At 44.4% G+C, this 21,769-nt stretch overlaps 1 protein-coding gene across 1 annotated transcript in view; it reads right to left on the reverse strand.

Moving 5' to 3' along the window:
* Window positions 1–21,769, reverse strand: part of SORCS2 (sortilin related VPS10 domain containing receptor 2) — a 211,845-nt gene that overhangs the window by 62,693 nt on the left and 127,383 nt on the right. The window contains exons 4-10 of the mRNA XM_056862280.1: window positions 16,327–16,491; window positions 14,972–15,045; window positions 12,088–12,152; window positions 10,052–10,170; window positions 4,311–4,400; window positions 2,936–3,115; window positions 7–153 (exon numbers count right to left, since the gene is read on the reverse strand). Coding sequence (XP_056718258.1) covers window positions 7–153; window positions 2,936–3,115; window positions 4,311–4,400; window positions 10,052–10,170; window positions 12,088–12,152; window positions 14,972–15,045; window positions 16,327–16,491 — 840 coding nt within the window. The remainder of the gene's footprint in view (window positions 1–6; window positions 154–2,935; window positions 3,116–4,310; window positions 4,401–10,051; window positions 10,171–12,087; window positions 12,153–14,971; window positions 15,046–16,326; window positions 16,492–21,769) is intronic.

The following is a 21,769-nucleotide window of genomic DNA, read 5'->3' on the forward strand; positions in this document are numbered from 1 at the left end:
GCTTACTGGCTTGCAGTGGGTGGGTTTACCATTCATATCAGCAGCTGGAGGAATGAGGAAATCCCAATCACGACCTTTGTTGAATGTTATAAGAGTGGTCACTTTCCCATCAATTTTTTGATTGGCCAAAAAGACTCCTTTTACGCCTCTCACCTGCATTAGCATTAGTATATAAAATGCATCAAAGTTAACAAGCGGCTTTCATATGTACATCCAGTATACATTTGTCAATGTTTACACTGCTACCAAATAAGAATAATCAATTGCTTATACCCTAAAGTCTTGAAACCATTCTGATTTTACTGCAACTTTACTGTAACTGTGAAATTGTTTTGAGAATAAGTAGCACAAATTACCCCTCAAAGGCTTTTCCAGAGTGTTTGGGGTACGTTGTACATTTTCTTGGTATTCAGGAGGCCTGACAGTTTGGGAGGTATACTCTGGGTCCCCCATTTTTAGGGGAACTGTTCTCAGCTCCCCACCCTCAGTAATTAGTGTGCCTCAGGCCACGAGAACCAGATTTCAGTTAGTCATGTGGACACACTCTAATGATTTCTTGAGATTTTTTACTCAAAAGCTGCACACTTCACAATCAAAAACTTCATGATCTAAAAATGTAAAACTAACAATGTAAATCTGTCCTCAATTTCCACCTACTGGCTAAAGACAGAATTGCTAGAAAGAAGGAGGAGGAGGAGGAAGAAGAAGAGCTGTTTTTTAAACCCTGATTTTCTCTACCTTGAAGGAACCTCAAAGCGGCTTACAATGACCTTCCCTTCCCCTCCCACAACAGGCACCTTGTGAGGTAGGTGGGGCTGAGAGAGTTCTGAGAGAACTGGGACTAACCCAAACAGGCTCAATGTGTATCTGTGGGGAATCAAATCCGGTTCTCCAAATTAGAGTCCGCTGCTCTTAACCACTACACCATGCTGGCTCTCCAGGTGTATTCAGGGGACACTGGCTGTTAACTTACAGGGATAGTACCCTGTGAGCCACTGCTCTAGTGGGTCGCTGGTAGCCAGGAAGAAGCAAAGCCAAGCTCCGGCAACTTTGACAATGCCTCAGGGGCCACTCAGGTCAGAACTCTTCATTAGCAATCACCACTGGTGTCTGTTCACTAATTGTCTCTTCATGCACTGCTTCCAGTTGGGGGAGAAGGACGCGGTGGGTGAGGTAATGCCCACTCTTGGACTCACTGGCTTGTAGCACGGAAGGGACCGCTCAGCTTGACTTGCTCCAGGGCTATTTTCATTTCCCTGCCTGCTCCTGTTTGCATTTGTGGAATCTGAAAGCATTCCGGTGTTGGGGATCTACACTAGCTTAGAACCACAGTTGCACCACTGGCTTAACCAAAATACCATCTGATAGGCCAAAAATGCCCATACTGGCAGTTATGGTCCTCCACCACCACCATACCCGGTCAAGACTGAGGGCCAGCAACTTGGCCAGACCCATCCAACGGAGCACCAGGACCGCTGACAGGATGAAATCTCAACAGTTCCCTGTCTACTCCCCCCCCCTTGCTATTGGTGTGCTAGTAAATTAAGCAATGGAGGGGGAGAAGAATGGGGTCATGCCTAATAGGAAGTTAAATGTCAAGATCAGGTGTCCACCTCTAGCTCTTTGCAAAGGACTCACTCAGACAGGTGTGGTCTCAAGTAAAAACGCTTTATTCAAAGACTAGCAGGCATAGACTGAAGACATGACCGCTAATAGGCGTAGCAAAGCAGGCAATACTTTTCAAGGAAAGTTACTAGACTTAAAACACTTCATCTGGGATACCGGCCCGGCGTTGCCAGGCAACCAGAAGATAAGGATTCTCACGGCCGAAGACTCAACACACCCCAGGTGCTTGGCCCGGCTAAACCGAAAGCATAAACACTGTAGAATTCCCTGGGAAGCGAGAACAGGCCAAGGCCCTGACATTAACCTTCAGCAACACACAGTCAGCCTGACGGTGGGGGAGATGGTATGCTCATCATAGAATGCTTCAAACAATTGTGATTCTTTGGGGATTTGTGGCTAAAAGACCATTATTAACACATTACAAGGGCTTGTTCAAAGCTCACATTTATTTCAGAGACAAAGACCAAACTACAAGTCAGATATGGCAAGCGCCTTGAGCAGATTTGGCGCTAGGCTTGCCAGTCCCCTGTTCGAAGTGGGGGATCCTTCCTCTGCCCCCAGGTCCTGTTGCCTCCTGCCACTCCAAGCAATGGCAGGAGAAAGAAAAAATGGCGGTATTGTATGCACCGTTTCATCATTTCTGGTGAAAACCTGAAGTGATGGAATCCAGGAATTGCTGGATTCTTAGAACAACCATATGTCACTTCCAGGTTTTCACCAGAAGTGACATAATGGTGCATATGACATCACAGCCCCTGATGTTCCCGCTTCCAAACCTTCTGCCAGTTGCCAAGAATGACCTGGCAACCCTATTTGGCTCCATTATTCATAATGCAACTAAAATTGGGAAGAATAGTCTTGTCAGTTGTAACATCATGCCGAGCACTTGCTTTTTACTTCCAAGATGCAGGTATAAAGTTTAGACATGGCCAGAGCTGCAAACTCTTAGATGTGAGTTGCAAACACTCAAACTTTCCAAGGAAACCAATGGCAGTAAGATAAAATCATCCAACTTCTGTTTTATAACGACTGTATAACAACCTTTATTACCCTCCATCAAGTGCCATCAGCAAGGCCAGAGGAAGATGATGAGGCGGTAGTTAGGCACCCTTCCTAAGCCAGGACCTCTCTAAAATTGTATTCAAAATGCTATCTGTGTTGGTTTATTATTGTTGTAAGCTATTTTGGGAACCAATTTTTCGGGAGGAAAAACACAATTAACAAACAACTGCCAAACAGGTTACAAGGATGAGCAAGAAACAAGAGGAGTCAGCAAAAAACAAGGTCTAATTGGTCGAGGGCATTTTACCTCCAGAATATCTATCAGTACGTTCTCTTCGGGCTGCTTGGTACTCCGGACATTTTCCAGCATGATTGAGTAGGAGACACCCTGAGCGTCAGACTGGTAAAGGTTGTATGTGTCTGTCTGATACCATTCCTGGACAGCCACAAACACCTGGCTCTCATCAGTGCTAATAATTTGTAAATCCTGCAGTGGAAAAAAAGGATAGATACAAACTGTGTTTTCCAGAGGCTAATTATCTTTCCCACATGGTAGAGAGAAGATTCAGTCACAGGAATCCATTCGAATCGTGGAGGCTCTTTCCTCCAGCAGCAGGAGTCTTCCCCTGTGGCAAGACAGAAATCCCTTCTCCTAGGAAAGAGCCTCAGCTAGCACAAGGGATCGGCAGGATCTAACCTACATGAACACACATGAAGCTACTTTATACTGAGTCAAGCCCTCGGTCCATCAAGGTCAGTGTTGTCTACTCAAGACTGGCAGCGGCTCTCCATGATTTCAGTTAGAGATCTTTCTCATCCCCTACTACCTGCTCTTTTTAACTGGAGATGCCGGGGAGGAAACCTGGGACCTTCTGCATGCCAAGCAAATGCTCTATCACTGAATCACAGCTCCTCCCCAATTAACCCATTATATTTCAAATCCCCAAACCAATCTCACTGGCATTATTTGAAAATTAAAGGATACACAGTGCGATCTGTTAATATAAAACAGATAAAAGAGTGGGTTCTTTCCCCCACCACAAGACTGAAAAAACGGGGAAACCAAAGGGGAATAAGCTTTGTTTACACATGTACACAGCAAAATACCTATGGAAATCTAAGTGGACCGAATGATCTGCAGCCTTGTGCGGTTTCTCTTTGGTCAGTATTACCCAGTAATGCAGAAATACTTGCAAGGACCTAAATAGCAATGAGGGCCCTGGACAATTCTAGGAGGGGGAGGCCACGTGGGAGAACAGGGAAATCTTATTGGCTGAGGTAGTCAGTAGGGGTAGAAAGCCCAGAAAAACTTGGGATTTTTTTTAGGGGAGGATGTTGTCTCTCCCCACATCCTGCCCAACTTGTTTCCAATTTTTCCCCAGCTAAAAACACTGACATTTTGAGGAGCACTAGGGGGGAAAAACTCCAGTGAAATATTTTCTATTTTGAAATCAGTGAAATGCTTTTTTTTTTTAAGACAACATTTTACTCACTCAGAATGTGCAGTATATTTCAGCTCATACTCAGGGACTGTAAAGAATTCTCGGAAGAAGAAACAGCTAAAAGCCAGTGCAAATACTAAATGCTCTGAGGAATATGTAGTAAAATCCACCGAAGCATAGAACAAACCTCTTCTGGGTTAGGAAAGAAGGAAATGAATAATGTATTTTGTGGATGATTACCTTGGGTAATGCATACTTTGGCAGTTTCATCTGTACAAATTCATTCCGACGGTAGGACACATAGTATTTTGTTTGATTTGCTGATGATGTCTGAGAAAGGGAGGAAACGACACAGTTTTATAAGAGGTTATTTCAGCAATTCACATTTGCGCAAGAAACAACGGTGTGTATCATTACTGCTGATTAAACAGTGAACAGAGAATTGATATAACAAGCGGTGCCACTTCAACAGACAGCTTGCACACCTTTGGGCAACATGTTAAAACCTCCCGTTCAAATCTCAGCTCTGCTGTGAGCCAGCCAAGCAAGCTTTTCCTTGAGAGAGAATCCTGTGAGCGCACCCTGCTGCGGGGTTGCCTCCCCCCCTTTCTGCCCTCCACGCTGGAGCTCCTTAGTCCTCAGAATTGGGGAGGTAGGATGCCAGCTGAGCACCACAGGTCCTTCCTCTTCTCCTCTGACTCCTTCTGCAGCACTGTACTGCTTCCTTCCCCACCCCCAGCATGTCTGTGAAACTTGCCTTTTATTCCCCCCTCTATTCTTACTCCCAATTCGCTCTATTTGATGGTCTATGACTGCAAATAAATCATTCATTCATAGGGTTGCTAGGTACCCACTTACCTTCAGCGGGAGGTTTCTGTTGTGTGCGCACATGCCAATGCAGTACTTCTGGTTGTAAATCGGAACTGCCGCCTGGCACGTGGGGTTGCAGCGGGTAGCCCGCTCGCCCCGGGGAGGGCAAGGGAAGGTTCCTGGCTGGTGCGCAGCCCGCTCGCCCTGGGGAGGGCGGGCAAGGGAAGGTTCCTGCTGGTGTGCGGGCCTGCAGTGGGCGGTCCGCTCACCCCGGGGAGGGCAAGGGGAGGTTCCCGGTGGCGCGTGGACCTGCAGCAGGTGGCCCACTCGCCCCAGGGAGGGAGGGAGAGGAGAGGCTTCCCGGCTGGCACGCAGGCCTGCACGTGCACGATTGCCCGCCAACCCTCAGCTGGTCGGCGGGCAGAGGGGCACTTTACCAGGGGTTTGCCCACCACCAGCGGGCACCTGGCAACCCTATTCATTCATTCATACTCTCTCCTCCTCTGCCCTTGAGGACTAGGGTTGCCAGCTCCAGCCTGGGAAATACCTGGAGATTTTTGGGGCGGAGCCTGAGGAGGGCAGGGTTTGGAGAGGGGAGGGACTTCAAGGCCATAGAGTCCAATTGCCAAAGCGGCCATTTTCTCCAAGGAACTGATCTCTTATCGGCTGGAGATCAGTTGTAGAAGCAGGAGATATCCAGCTAGTACCTGGAGGTTGGCAATCCTACCGATAGCCCCTACACCTGGGCCTAGCCTTGCCTGTTTCCCTGCTCCAGGTGTCCCTCTTAATCAACTGCTTGCTGGCTCTCTTGTATACCTTAGGCAAACAGCCTGTTCCCTACACCTTTCCTTCCCTCCGAGGGCCACAAACTAGGTAAGTATCCTGGCTCTGGGGCCAGAGGGAGTTTGAGTCCTTGCGCTTGCATCCGGACAATCCTGAGAATAATGATGGTGATTGTTAAACTTTAAAAACCTTAAAAGGCAGCTGTTGAAGGAATACTGAGACAATGAGGCACTTTGAATTCTCCAGAGCACCTCACAAATATTTGTGCTTAATACAAAACATTATTTCTGTTTTGTTGACATTACCCAATAATACTCTGTTTTCCACCGGCAGAACACTGTTGGACAAAGTTGGACAAAGTCACCACCATTAACAGAATGGAACTTTTCGATCCCACCCAATGTTCTATTCCATTATCTCAACTTTCAAGGCAAATATTATCATTCATAACCTTATTTATTAGCATGACAGCAAAAACATCGAATACAAAAATAAGACATCCAGTGCAAAATGCAGAGCAATTTTAAAATTGCCATTCAAGGCAAATATGAAATCAAGGCTTTTTAAATATCACTGAGCACTACAATGTTTTCTGCATTCTTTGTGCCCCCGTTGAAGATGGGTGCATGGGCAAAGCAAGCACAACTTTCATTTTGATTGTGATTTTACTCTTCAAGGTGACGAGTACATTAGAGGACTCTATGCCTTTCCTGCCTGCCTTCAAAATGTACGTGCAGGTCAAGCTGGTGTATGAACATGGACGAAAGAAATATGCTCTGAACAGGTACCCCAATTTTCATTTCAGTATTGCAGCATCGACGGCAAGGATCTCATTACAATATATTTTGCAGGGTTGTTTTTTCCCCACTCTTTCTCTTTGCTTTGAAAAAGAGTGTGTGGGTTCAAACCGTAGAGAATTGTTTTGTAAACATGCACATAGTTCCAACTGGTTGATTTCAAAGCAATTGTTGCATTAAGATGTGCTTTATGACTTTCCTTGAAAATGGGTTTGGGGGAGGGTTGTGTGAAGCTGAAAAGCAGTGCTGTGCCCTGGACTTGTGTGCCAACTTCCAATCTGAGATCTCAGCTGAGGGGAAATCACACTGTGCTATACTTTCAGTCATCACTCCATTGCATCCTTCCATAAAACAGGTGTAGGATCAACTTAACGCTTAAAATTTCAAATTGAGACAAAGTAAAAATCAAGCTTGTTAGGTTTTTGCATTAAAATGTAACAGACAACACTGATAAATTACTCCTTCATGCCTACAGGGACAGAAGTCCAGAGACTGTAAATAATTCTAAAACCTCAAGCAAAGGCCAGCTGTTTACCCCCTGTAAGGTGAAGACATGATTAAGGAAAAGGCAAAAGTGGATTTTAAGCAATCCATGTTCAGCACAGGAAATGTTTTTGTAGGCCAGTGTTTTGTTGTATTAGAGAAGATATCCTTTTTTTTAACACACTGGCTTCAAACAGCGGGTGGAGCCAGCATTGGTGCCTGCCTAGTTTCCCTACTTTTTGATGACGATCACATTGAGGTGTCATATCAAGAAAGGGAGAAGAAGCAAGAGAGGATAAAGTTTTCACACAGACCCAAATGTGAAAACTGATAAGAAGAAAACTATGTTGATGAAGAACAGCAGTCTGGACATTGTATCATAGGTAAGGTGTCTCAGTGCTATATAGCTTTGAAATGATTTTACATTTAATTATGGGGAGATATTCTTATCATGCCTCTGCAGGACATGGGCCGGTCACTGGCCTTTAAGCTCTTCTACCTTACACCTGCAGTATGGGGGTAGTAATACCAACATCCTTTCCAGGATGTTATAAGGATTCCAATTAATGTATGTGAAGAGCTTGGAAAAGCAGGTTAATTATTTTATTGTTTCTTTCACAATATTTCTGCCAAAGTGTGTAAATACTTATTTTTATTAAAAACCAACCAACCAGATCTCCACTGCATTCACTACTTAGTTTTTATAGCTATCTCATTTACACTCCAAGTTGCTGAAGGGCACCATACATAGAGCTATCCAATTTTCTATGCACAGCTACCCAAGTGAAGTAGGTCCAGTTGCCAAGTCCCAGCTAATCCAGGGAGTTCATAGCTGAGCGGCAATTCAAACCTGGTCTGCTTTATCCAAAAACCACTAGACCATCACCAGCCAATAGATCATCCTGGCTTTTGGGATGGAACATGTGAGGTAGGTGGGGCTGAGAAAGCCAGCGTGATGTAGTGGTTAAGAACGGTGATTTGGATTGGTGGACCCTGATCTGGAGAACTGGGTTTGATTCTCCACTCCTCCACATGAACGGCGGAGGCTAATCTGGTGAACTGGATTTGTTTCCCCGCTCCTACACATGAAGCCAGCTGGGTGACCTTGGGCTAGTCACAGTTCTATTAAGAGCTCTCTCAGCCCCACCTACCTCACAGGGTGTCTGTTGTGGGAGGGGAAGGGAAGGTGATTGTAAGCCGGTTTGAGTCTCCCTTCAATGGTAGAGAAAGTCAGCATATGAAAACCAACTCCTCTTCTTCTTAATATTATTATTACATGAATTTATATACGATTGCACTTAGCAACAAATTCTTCATTGGCTTTGTTTATAATAAATCCCTCTAGGATAAGATGTCCATAAGTATACAAATTCTGGGGGAAATTAGTTGTGCACTTTTTGGGTACTAACTAATAAAACCAATTTTGTTCTTCTATGCGGTGATAAGAGAAGGCAATGCTTCCAGTAAAGGCTGAATTCTGCTGTTCTATCACATGCTCCCTGTACTGCACAACGTTGGAAATGCTGTAGCCTAGAATTACTGAAATGGTCTTTTATGGACAGGAATGGTTTCTTTCATCTGCCAGTGACTGACCACAACACTATTCATTCCAGGTAGAAATCAGAGATTAGTAGAGCAATGGTTACTCAGATTTAGATCATGAAAAGGCATCCCGAAACATCTGAATGGGCTGCTTTGAATTGCGGCTTTCCATTTGTTATCAGTGACTGAAGAAAGAGTACAAAATCAGAGCTGACTAAATGGTAGTCATGTGAAAACTACACAGGCCATTCAGTCCAATCTAAACTCTGACAAAAGTTACCTTTCAGTCAAAGGGTAAGCTGCCATCTAGGGCTGTTGAAAAAAAATTCGGTAAAGTTCGGCTTCGGCAAAATTCGGCCCTTTTAAATCCGGGCCGTGCTGAAGTCCGAACTCCCCCGCTTTGGATCCCTGAAATTCAGCGGGAGATCCGGAGTTCGGGGAAAAATTGGACCGGGTCTTTGAAGTGCTAGGCGCCGCCTGCCCAGGCAGCGCTCACCACTTCAAAGAGTCGGGAAGGGGGCGGGGGTCTTTAAAGAGCCCCCCCGTGTGCCTTCACGGGGCTTCCATGAAGGCGCGCGGGGGACTCTTTAAACAGATCTGGGCCTTCCAGCTGGGAGGCGCAGATCTGTTTAAAGGGCCCCCCGCGCGCCTTCAGGGAAGCCCGTGAAGGTGCGCGGGGGGGGCAGAGGGGTTTAAAGACCCCCCCGCCCCTCTTCCCGGGACTCCTGGGAAGAGGGGCGGTGGGTTGTCAAGCCCCTCTGCACTGTCTGCACAGGCAGCGCAAAGGGGTTTAAAGACCCCCCGCCCCTCTTCCCGGGACTCCTGGGAAGAGGGGCGGTGGGTTGTCAAGCCCCTCTGCGCTGTCTGCGCAGGTAGGGCAGAGGGGTTTAAAGACCCCCCGCCCCTCTTCCCAGGACTTCCCTGAAGGCGCGCGGGGGGGCCTTTAAATAGATCTGTGCCTCCCGGCCGGGAGGCACAGATCTATTCCAAGCCCCCCCACACGCTTTCAGGGAACTTCCCTGAAGGCGCGGGGGGGGGTGTCTTTAAACAGATCTATTTAAAGGGCACCCCACGCGTCTCCAGGGAAGCCCCTTAAGGCGCGGGGGGGAAGATGTGCGCCTCCCGGCCAGGAGGCACAGATCTATTTAAAGGGCCCCCCGCGTGCCTTCAGGGAAGCTCCCTGAAGGCGCGTGGGGGGGGGGGAACAGCCCGAATTCGCCAAATTTATTCAGGAACACCCCAAACTCGCCGAATTTGGCTCCCCGTTTCCCCCCCTTTTTTGAGTTTGGTTCAATCTGAACCAAAAAACCGCCGAATCAGGAGAAATTCGGCTGTTTTTCGGTTCGGGCCGAACCAAATCGACAGCCCTACTGCCCTCCAAAATGAGCTTAACAAAACTGGTTGTGGATGGGTGAGCAGTTTCCTTGTTCAGTGGTTTGCTAATATTAGAAACCGCCTTGGATTATTTAACTCATTCAAGCTGTGACAGGCCTCATCTTTTGGTTTTTATGTATTTCCTGTTAACATACCTCCCTTTTGTAATTTGTCTGCTGGTAGCGACATTACCTGAAGGAATATGTAGTCATCCTGCACTGTCAAGGAGTTGCGGTCGATGCGGCCAAGGAATGGGGCTCTCAGCTGTCCATCAGAGCAGTTGTGAAAAGGACAGACCAAGTAGCGAAAGCCTAAAGAAAACACAAAAACATTTCGTAAACAGACTGCAAATAAATACCAGTCATGCTGCTTCATATGTGCTGGCATTCTTTTCGCCCAGCAGCTTATTAAACTGAGCCATAATGATAATATACATAAAAGCTTTATCTGACAAATAAACTGTGCTTATCATATTGTTCCTGGTGTTTGAGATGGGATTCTCTTCCAACAGCATTTAGACCAGTTGGCCGAGGTAGGCGAAAGTTCCCCACCTCCATGCCTGGCCCTGTTTTGAGGCTTTTATTATCTGCACAGGAGCCAGCACTTTACTGTTAGATATTGTAAAGCATCCAACAAGCAAAACATTAGAAATGCCACTCATCGCTAGGGTTGCCAGCTCTGGGTTGGAAAACCTGGAGATTTGGGTGGAGGAGCCTGAGGAGGGCAGAGTTTAGGGAGGGGAGGGACTTCAATGGGGTATAATGATATCGAGTCCACCTTCCAAAGTGGTTTTCTCTCCAAGCGAACTGATCTCCATTGCCTGGAGATCAGTTGTATCATTACTTTGCTCAGGCCTAGGGTCCAAGGACTGGATACATGGAAATGTTAGCAAGAAAGACAGAGGAAGATGGTCACTGTCTGTGGGATCAGTTGTAATCCCAGGAGATCTCCAGGAGATCTGTTCTCAAAGTATGCTTGAAAAATACCAACAGTTGGGAGCTCAATGCATTGGACAGCTTTAGATGGAAAAGAATTCTGTGACAGGAAGTCTCATCTTGTAGTCTAAAGGGCATCATGTGCCATCTTTATAGGGTAAATGAACACTTCGTAAGGAAATCAAAGAGAATTCTATTCCTTGCTCTAACACCAATATGTACATTTGCAATGTATGCATTTTCGTCTGCCAGTTCAAAATTGAACTTAACTCCATGTGAAAATCTTCAGAAGGAAAGCAATGTTTGTGGACCATTTGTTTCGTGGCAGTTTAAGTTACTAGTTTTTAAAATCAGTAACCTTTTTTAAATAGAAACAACTTGACCAAAAATCTGTCACAAATTTTGAGACAATTAAAACAAATTTTAATACAAAAAAAAGGGCTAACAGATCAAGTTGACAATAGCGATATACCCAACCTTTGTACCTAGCCCGGCTAAATGCATACTGATAAAACTAATTTACAGCAGCTGAAAAACAAGCTTCCCAATTGTGTGTTAATGTAACCAAGACTTTTTTGAAAATGTTACATAGGTGGTACCTTACACCCAGCGATATTCAAAATATGAATAGCTCGACATCTGGTTTATGTTGAAAATGTAGCAAAGCCAGAGGCACATTTTATCATTGCTGGTGGACATGTAAATCTGTCCAGAAATTTTGGAAGAAATTACGCAAGAACATAGAAGGCATTATCGGTCAAAATATAACATATGAACCTAAACTATTCCTACTGAGTAAAACTCCGGATACCATTGACAAGGACCAACAGGATATATTAAAGTATTTAACTACAGCTGCAAGAGTAGTATTAGCATCTCTATGGAAAACAAACAGAATACCAAAAATTGCTACTTGGATTGATAAAGCTTACGAATACATAACAATGGCACAACTAACTGAAACATTACAAAAGGATACTCAAGAACAAAATAGAGACAAATGGAAATCCTTCTATGAATATATTAAAACCAAAAACAACGAATAAATCCCATGAGATACAGCAGACTTAAATAGGAGATCAAATCAATTCTGTTAGCAAGCTAATACAGTACGATACTTCATAAGGGGGCAGTAATAATTATGTAATTTCCCCCCTCTTTTATCCCTTTCCCTTTTTTCCTTCTGTACCCCTATTTATTATCAAAAACCAATAAAAAATATTTATTAAAAAAAATGTAACCAAGACTTTTAAAAAATGTATCATAAATGGCCTTCAACATTCCAGTTCCTACCTCCATCGGCATCCTGGATTTCCATGTGAATCAAATTAGGGTCTTTGTCAAATCCATCAACAGACCTGAGAACATAAGAACATTTACGTTATCATGGGATTGCTACAAGCATGGCACCAATGGAAGGATTTTGGACTTAACTGCCGCTAACATCATGTAATCCAAGAAACAGTGCAATATTTCTTCCTTATTCTTAATTTTTAGAAGAATCTTTACGTATGGCTAGCCAAACAAATTTGAAAAAATAGATTTGAAAAAGCCAGTGACATGCAGGAACATCTTTTAATCCCTATTTTATATACCTCTTGGCTTCAGAGCTATCTCATCTGCTTTCTACATCCCTATCTATGGTGTTCAGAGACATGCCCGTGGGGATTTCCTCTTTTACCTTTATTTACACTAGGGCTTCACCCACACCTCACTGGATATTGTACTGCCATTTCATTATAGCAGTCATTTGCAACAGGATTTTCCTGGTGTGGACAAGAGAATCCCGCTGTATACACACTATAGCACAACACTATTGTAATACCCAACAGTGTATGGATGCAGCCTAGGTTAGGTTCAGAGAAAGCGACTAACCCTCCCTCCCCCGGTCATCCAGTGATCTTGATGGATGAGTAGGAAGGCATGAGGAAGGCTTGAGGATAACACCATGACTTGAAGGATCTGCTTAAACTCTGGTTTCCCTCTTCTTTTTAACTTTGTAACAGCTGGCCTGATGAAGAGTACTGGGGAACTCAAAAGCTTGCACACTGTTATACATAATTGAATTGGTCCAAATAAAGGTATTACAGAAATGGAAACATTTTCCTTCCTTCCTTCCTTCCTTCCTTCCTTCCTTCCTTCCTTCCTTCCTTCCTTCCTTCCTTCCTTCCTTCTATATCCCTTCTTCCAGCTAAAAAATGTTCTCAAGGCAGCTCACAGCAAACCACAAGAAATACAATAAAACCAGTGCCACCATCATAAGGTACAAACCCTTGCCAAATTAACAATTCTGCATTGAAAGATTTCAACCAAATACCTAGCACCACTCACAACAACCAAAGGCAACAGAATTGTAGTTACTTTAAAAAGAAAAATTAGGGACTCGCTGTGAATTTTTGTTGTCCGCGGTTGGGGGTGGGACAGCACAAAGTCTAGAGTACAGCACAAAGGAAAATACAGTCAGAAAAAAATGGGACCTGTTGTATTATATCTGCTGGTATAGCAATATGTGGGTTTTTGAGACACACAGACCTCTTCTTAGGCAGAATGGGAAAGAAGAAGGGTCATATGGTATCTTTCAAGAATGGTAACCTAGTTCCTAATCTTCACACTCCCCTCCTTTTCCTTCATTTCTATACATTATGGGTGAAATCCAAAGGACCGGTTGGGCCAGCATAACAGTATTTCCATTGGTGATGGGACGCCATTTTTGCTGATTCCCCCTCCTACTGCAGATCGCCACTTCGCCCCCACACTGTTCCCAAGGGTCCCGAGAGCACAGGGAAATGGGTTTATGCCTTTCCCCACACACCATTTTCCTCAGCAGAAGGGGAGGGGGAATTATGTGTTCTGGTGGGCTACAAAGTAAGTTTCTTCAACAAGACCAAGAGCTCAAGGACTTCTACACAATATGTGTGCCATTTTTACAAAAGTGGGACACTAAGGCTCAGAGAAAAGTGACTCGCCCCAAGAAAGCCAAGCAGTGACTGAATGTCTCCTGAAAATTAGTTCCATTTTGCAGATGAGAACACTGCGACTGACAGGATGTGACTTGCTAATGGTCGATGATCTGTCCACAGCAAAAAAAGGTTAGCGCAACAAAACAGTCCTAGCTGGAAGGCTCCATTCCTACAACTTCCCCCCAACATTTCCTTGCTTGACTACAACAGAAACACCAGCAGCAGCAGCCTTTACTGAAGCTCAGATAGCAGATGGGGTTGTTTTCTGACAAATGCAATGTGGATTCTGTCAGTTCAGTAACAACAACAAAAACACAGCAACCCAAAAAAATCTCAGAATATGCTGGAGGGACATTACCAGACAGACCATCAACATTTTATCTGACAGTTTTATTTATTTCCCTCTGCCAAATATTTGCTATTTGAAACAGCTGTTTTAAGCAGTCAGGTTGTGGCTGTTGCCTCTTCTGTCTGCCCACTCACCAAAGCCAAGCCTGTCTCACATTGTCCAGGATGCCAATATATGTGATGCATACATTCAAAAGGGAAAAAGAAATAAAAACTTGTTTAAAAAATTAAAAGAAACAAATCATCCATCACTGGTTGGGATACAGCTTTGCCCCTCATCTTTCAGGCAAATGGTGAAAAGGGAGGGCAGGGGGAAGGTCTGGCTAGTTAATTTTTTTTTGCAAGTTGGTAACTGTACCCCACCTGCCTGAGCCCCACACTCATCCTTCCAAAGACTTCAAGTCAACAAGGATTCTTAGAGCCTGTGATATGATTTCCAGTAGCCATTTGAGCAGCTATATTTGATTCATCACTTCACTAGTGTGTCACATCATCAGATCATCATCCCCAAGACACTGGCCATTTATGCACGGCTGTTTCTTCGGGGTCACCCTGCCCACTAGTTCAGGGCTTTGCTTTGATTATGCTTGCAGTTTCCGACCATCAGAGGTCATCTTGTCTCCCCGCGAGTTTCTGCGCGTTTTCCTGTTTTCTGGATGGTGGTTAAACATGAATCCAGAAAACGCAGGGAAAATGCACAAGGAGAGTGAGGCAACCTCTGACGGTCGAAAAAGGCAAGCATAATCAAAGCAAAGCCCTGAAGTAGTCGCAAGGAAACAACCATGCATAAGTGGCTTGAGAAGCATTATTTTTCTCAGCTAATATAGTTTTTCACACTTTTCTAGCAAGCAACAGTCTACGTCTCTTACCAAAAGATATGATCTTTTGATACATGATCCTGAAGAAGAGTCCATTTGGTCCCCAAGTCAATCGATACATAGAGCTTAAAGTAAAAATACCAGAAGTTAGTTCATAAAGTTGTTTTTTAACCTTTCTTGCAAAAAGTGCATAAAAGGAGTTTTGGTGACTATGGAGAATGTGGAACAGAAAGTGAAGCCCCCCCCTCCCCGCCCCTGGTCAAACTCTTAACTTATCATTTACCAAGTGTGGTAATTTTTGAATTATTAGTGTGTAATATAGATACATTTAAATATGGACAAAATACGACTGAGAGGAAAAGAGCATTTGGGTTCATGATACTGGACTGTTCATACATGCACATTCATGGAGGCCCAGCACGGTGTGGTGGTTAAAGTGTCGGACTAGGACCTGGGAGACCCAGGTTGAAATCCCCACTGCCCTGGAAGCTTGCTGGGTGACCTTGGGCCAGCCACATTCTCTCAGCCTAATCTACCTCACAGGGTGTTTCTGAAGATAAAAAGGAGGAGAGGAAATTGAGTCCCCCTTTGGGGAGAAATGTGGGGTATAAATGAAGTAAATCTACTACATGATGAATGTACCAACAAATCATCAAAGATCTAAGGTTACTGTCAGTTCAGCTGATGCCACCTTTTGGGAGGATTCTCTTTCAGCTGTGAGACATCAAGTGATGTGCCTGCATTTGTGATCCAACACACACTGCATGACCTCAAGGCACAGGTGATGCTATTCCATAGCTAAACTATGTGGCATAAATCCTATCCAGGGAGTTCCACAATTTAACTATGTATTGTGTGAAGAAATACATCCTTTTATGTTTTGAAACTCTCACCCTCCAGCTTCAGCAGATGACCCCGCGTTCTGGTATTATGAAAGAGGGAGAAAAGCTTCTCCCTGTCCTCTATCTCCATACCATACATAATTTTATAGACCTCTATCATGTCTCCCCTTAACTGCCTTCTTTCCAAGCTAAACAGCCCTAAGCATTTCAACCGCTCATCACAGGGCGATTGCTCTAGCCCCCTGATCATTTTGGTTGCTGTTTTCTGCACCTTCTCAAGCTCTGCAATATCCTTTTTTAGGTGTGGTGACCAGAACTGTACACAGTATTCCAAGTGTGGTCTCACCATAGATTTGTGCAAGGGCTGTATGATAGCAGCAGCTTTATTCTCTAAACCCACTACATTAATGGGGCTTACTTCAACTAAGTATGAAGACTGCAGCCCTTCAATGCAATCCTAAGTAGAGTTACACCCTTCTAAGTCCATTGAAGTCAGAAAATATTTCAATAATCACATATGGAGATGACATACATAAAATCACATGATGCTTTGAAACTTTTTACCTGTTCCTCTTTAGTGAAGGCAAGCACTTTGTCTTCCTGCTTGGGATGAAAAATCAACGTTTCCACAAAGAAATTAATGGGCTGCTTTTGAAAAGTAGCTCCTTCGTCTGTGCTAATGAAAAGACTCTGGTCCCGGTCATTTTGGGATGAACTTACAAGAATTATCTGTAAAAGAAAAGAGAAAGGGATCAACAAAGCTCATGTACTATATGTAGATATCTTTTCTCTTTTGTTGTTAAAAGGCAAGCAGATGTAAAAGCTTATAAACATACATACTCAGAGCTTACCAAAGAACACAAAAAGTTCAGTCCATCCCCAAACCCCATATTCGGCGCTGGAAGTCTCCAATTTTATAAACTGGTCTAGAGTTCACAAAAAATACTGCATAATTGAACTATTTCGTTTATGACAAAATCCTTAAAATTACAATCTTGGGAAATCACTCAGCGCTTTCCCCAAAGAATCCTGGGAATTGAAGTCTATTCAGAATTCAGCCAGATCTTTATTGGAAATCCCTAGCCCACACTCCCAATATCAGTTCTCCGGGTTCCCTGGGAAGCGGACCAATTTAAGTCTGCAAAACAGGCATGCCCAATCTCCTGTCTCAGTGACTGAGCCAATTCACGTATTACAGGGTATATAGGTTTGAGGTCTTCACTCTGTATCAGAAACGAGTTGTGGGTTCTCCTAAATTCCTGTATATGGGTTTTTTTTTTATTCAGATCAAGGGCATGCCACATGTGGAGAAAGGGCTACCACCTTTTCTCTGATGCCATTTTCCCAACCTAAAATGATCCAAGGGAAGCTTTGCTATTTGACCTATTAGGTAGGAGAAACACGTTTCAGATTCACATCACCTACAATCCTACAATAACTATAATGCCACACAGTTGTGTGGCTTAACAGTCCACTGTGTTGAACAGTTAAGAAACGTGCTCAGTTATTAGAACAGAGAAGAGTTGCCTGCTTAACATGAGATTATGGGTTGCCCAAGAAATACAGCACAGTGCTTTTTCCAGTCAGATTCTCAGATGCCTACTCCTAAGTCAAGGATGGCCAATTTCTGTATTGCCAGAGGCCACTCTGCTCTCTAGACCTAGTTCTGGACCAAGAACAACCAGACAATCTCACAGCCAGCCAAGATTCACAACAAAGCTGGCATCTCTGAGCACTTACTGTCAGGACTCTACTACTATGCTGTGCGTGCACTCAGATTATCATTAATTGGGGGAACTAAGGAACAAATTTACTTTATGAACCAGACTTAGTAGGCTGTTCTCCTGAACCTATGCCAAATGTACACCAGAGAACAATGTCAAAACATGTATATGACCCACTCACTGATAACTTCCTTTTCTTACGAGGAACATGGAATAAATTTTGGCAAGGCTGCTGAGGGCCAGTGAGAGATAGGGCTTTGTGGTCTTCATCTGTTCCATGGCTGTTCAATTTAGCTGTCCCCAACCTCGATCTAAACCCACATGAAGATACATTTTGGCTATAAAATTAGTAATGCTAAAACTTTTTTCTTTAAACTGGGCAGTTATTCTGGTCGCAAAATTGTGTTGAATAGCATGGCATTGTAATCTAGCTTTTTATTTTCTTGCCTTTTTCAAATTCATTGTGTATACCCGTATTTCCCCCTTCTTCTTTCTTCTTTTTTTTCTTTACCCTTTTGTACTCCTTTTATATCGAAATAAAATTTAATTTTTAAAAAACATACATTTTTGTAGATATGACACCAGTTCCTTTTGAAAAGCCTGCTCCCCCTATGAAATATTCTCATGCATGTCATGACCACCACCCCAATTGTAAAGATGCCCACATGGCTTTTTCATATTTAATTGAGGCTCCTGGACATTTCTATAGTTCCTCTGTCTACCACACACACACACAGCAGCTTTCTCCGGAGCATCTAACAGTGCCATTCCCCACAAAGGAAAGAAACTGGATGCCTCTTAACTGGTAATTAAATTAGGAGTTCCAGAAATAGACTACAGCTGGGATTGCTGCCAAAAAAGAAACAGAGATGAGGAAGCCACCAAACCAGCAGCTCAGGCAACAGTAGAAATAAGAGTGAATCAGAATAACATGCAAACTCTGCATACGTATCCAGGGAACCCCTAACGTTATCAGTGCAAACATTAAAAGGAAAGGTGTACATAATGAGTAGGGTTGCCAACCTCTAGGTAGTAGCTGGAGATCTCCTGCTATTACAACTGATCTCCAGCAGACAGAGATCAGTTCACCTGGAGAAAATGGCTGCTTTGGCAATTGGACTCTATGGCATTGAAGTCCCTCCCCTCCCCAAACCCCGCTCTCCTCAGGCTCCGCCCCCAAAACCTACCGCCAGTGGCGAAGAAGGACCTGGCAACCCTAATAATGAATGACCTCAGGAAACTGGTAATTGAGTAGAAGTGGGGGAGAAATAAGAAATAGAGTGGTATAAGAAATAGTGTGACACAGTGGTTAGAGCAGGGGTGTCAAACATAAGGCCCACAGGCCGGATCCAGCCCCTTGAGAGCTCTTATCTGCCCCACAAGCCAGCCGGGGCAGCCACCCCCCCCACACACACACACACACACTCTATCTGGGCTGGAGAGGCATGGCCTGGTCTGACCAAGTGACATTTATGTCATATCCAGCCCTCGTAACAATTGAGTTTGATACCCCTGCGTTAGAGTGTTGGGCTAGGACCTGGGAGACGCCAGTTCAAATCTCCACTCTGCCATGCAAGCTTGCTGGATGACTCTGGGCAAGACACATAGGTCATTTATGCATGGGAGTTTTACCTGATGTTCGTTGCTCGTTGGACCCACATTTTCCTGTTGGGAATCTATGAACCAGCAGTCTCCAAGCTAAAATCAAGTCCTGCCCCTTTAAATGCTGCTTTGTAAAAGAACTTTTAGTGCTTACTGTTTTTGGTCTTCAGTTGCAGACCATTAGGAAAAAGCCATCCCAGTTCAGCTGGGCAGTGGCTGGGTCATCATTTAACAAGTCAACATTTCTCTCTATTCCTCCATCGTAAAATTAAAATAATTTATTCTGGCTTTTGCTGTAAATAAATCTATTCATTCATTCAAATAATTATCTAAGTCCAGTGAATACTGTGGCAGATAAGAAAGTAAACAAGCCGCCTTGCGCGCTAAAAGCAATGTGACACTATTCATGACAATGTACCCGTGATGTATTGTCCAGGCCCTTCTCCTGCAATGTGGCAGGACTTCCCCTATTATACACTTAATTAAGTGTCAAACTAGACAGGACGGCATCCTTGTGTCTGCCATGAGGCTGCAGCCGCCATTTAAAAGTGGATAAATACTGCCATGAGGGATGCCTGGGGATATGGGGGGAAGGAACCTGAGGAGGGTGGAATTTGGGGAGGGGAGGGACTTCAATGAGGTATAATGCCTTTCAGCCCATTCCTGGGGGGGGGGGCAGTCAGGAAGCCGCCAGAAGCGGCACAGCCATGCTGCCTCCACAGAGGCTGCTGAAATGAACTTAAAAGGAAAGAAAATGTCCCCATTCACTGCAGTGAGGCTGCACCACCAAAAAAGATGGTGTGGCAACGCCACAGCGCAAGGGGGCATTCCCAAGGTGAAAAGAGTCAGGAAGCTGCCTAAAGGCAGCTCCACCCACAGGAATGCCCCCACATGCTGGCACAGGCTTCCCTTCCGGGAATTCCCTGCCAGTATGGCTGTGCTGGTGGCGGGACCAGCGCAGCTGCGTGGCTCCCTGACGCCAGCGTGTTTGCCGCTGGGACAGCGTTAAGGGCATTTTCCCAGGTTAAAGGAGCACTTACGCCACCGCAGGATCACACTGGCTCCTAAGGAGCTTCCTCCCACCCTCCGCCTTAGGATTGCATTAGTCCACCTTCCAAAACAGCCATTTTTTGCAGGTGAACCGAGCTCTGTCACCTGGAGATCAGTTGCAATCCCAGGAAATCTCCAGCCATCATCTGGAGGTTGGCAACCCTAGCAGTGGCATCCCTGTGGAGGACACAAGAATGCTGCCACGTCTAGTGTAGTCCAAAGTTTACATTGCAGGAGGGAGAATTTCCAGAGGTTGGAAAGAACAATGATAGGATTTTCCTACAGGACATTTATTTATTTGTGTTGTTCAATTTCGTTCCCACACCTTCTGAAGAGTTGCAGACTCTTCAACGACAGACTAAGTAGAAAAGCCTATCAGAAAAACAATATGCAAAGCATATAATGTTCAGTTACACTCAATAACAACTTCTTAATATGAGCTCAAGCAGCAAGACCAAAAACAAATCTCCAGATGTTTTCATTTTTAATCAAAAGTAGCAGTGGGAGATTCAGGATTCTAACAGAGCAGCAATTTTCCAATCCAGATCACACACACATACAGACACACAGAGTCTCCTGGGGAAACATACAGGCATCTGTATTTCTCCTCAGCAAAACAAACTGCATCTTCAGAGAAAGCAGCGGAAGTCAGGAAAACAGCCGTGCCAGAGCTGTGGTCCAGTTCAGAACCCCCCCTAGAGTTGCTGCTCAATGAAAAATGAAAATGTCAGGAGATCTGCCTCTCCACATCCTGAAGGTATGCAGGTGTTCAGCACTCCACTCCAAGGGGGAGTAGACAGGACGGCAAAGAAGACTCCATGTTGAGTTGACACACACAGCTGATAAGAGGGGCCTGAGTATTACAGCATCCCAGTTTGGATTTGGAAGTGATTGTTCTTGCCAATGGAAAGGTTCTTGCCAAGAACAATCCCAGTTACGTTTTTGAGTGGGCAAAACTGAATGCCAGACTGTAATGGGGAAGCAGTGCCATAGGGCTCTTGGGTTTTTTACACGCCTTTCCAATTAAATGCCAGTGTCAATCCATAATAAATGTACATAAAAATGAAAATGTAGCCTATCCAAACATGCAGGAGGAAAAAACTGCAGAACCTTCTGACTTCCTCCTCACCCAAGCCTTCTCCGCACTGCATACTCCAGCACAAACACCACAACTACACTCTGAATTGCCAATTAAATGTGTCTTAAAATGGAATAAGGGGCAAGTGGTCAGATTTTCTCTCTGAAGAAAAATAACATGACAATAAACCAGGAAAAAAACAACAGGACAATACAGGAAACCTCACCCAGTCCAGACATGGAAAGGATTGGCACGTAGCTAACTCTTGATGCTGTGGGTGGCTGGTACATGGCCCTTCTCAGCGGGCAGAGGCGATTCGTCTAGTTAATTCCGATAATGAATGAGATTCTGGCATGCTAACTAATTAGGGGACACCCAAGCGGCATTTTGGTACACTGAGGAAGGCATCTACGGCAGTTTTATTCCAGAGAGCATTTGGTGAAGGGTAAATGGGTTCCACAGATTTGGTCGTGCTTGTTCTAACCCTGTGTGTGTTTTCAAAATTCTTGTGTGTCTTAAATCCTGAGTGCTTTTAAATTTGTAATTTGTCTAT

Source organism: Euleptes europaea, chromosome 17 (assembly GCF_029931775.1).
Source record: "Euleptes europaea isolate rEulEur1 chromosome 17, rEulEur1.hap1, whole genome shotgun sequence".
NCBI classification, from domain to species: domain Eukaryota; kingdom Metazoa; phylum Chordata; class Lepidosauria; order Squamata; family Sphaerodactylidae; genus Euleptes; species Euleptes europaea.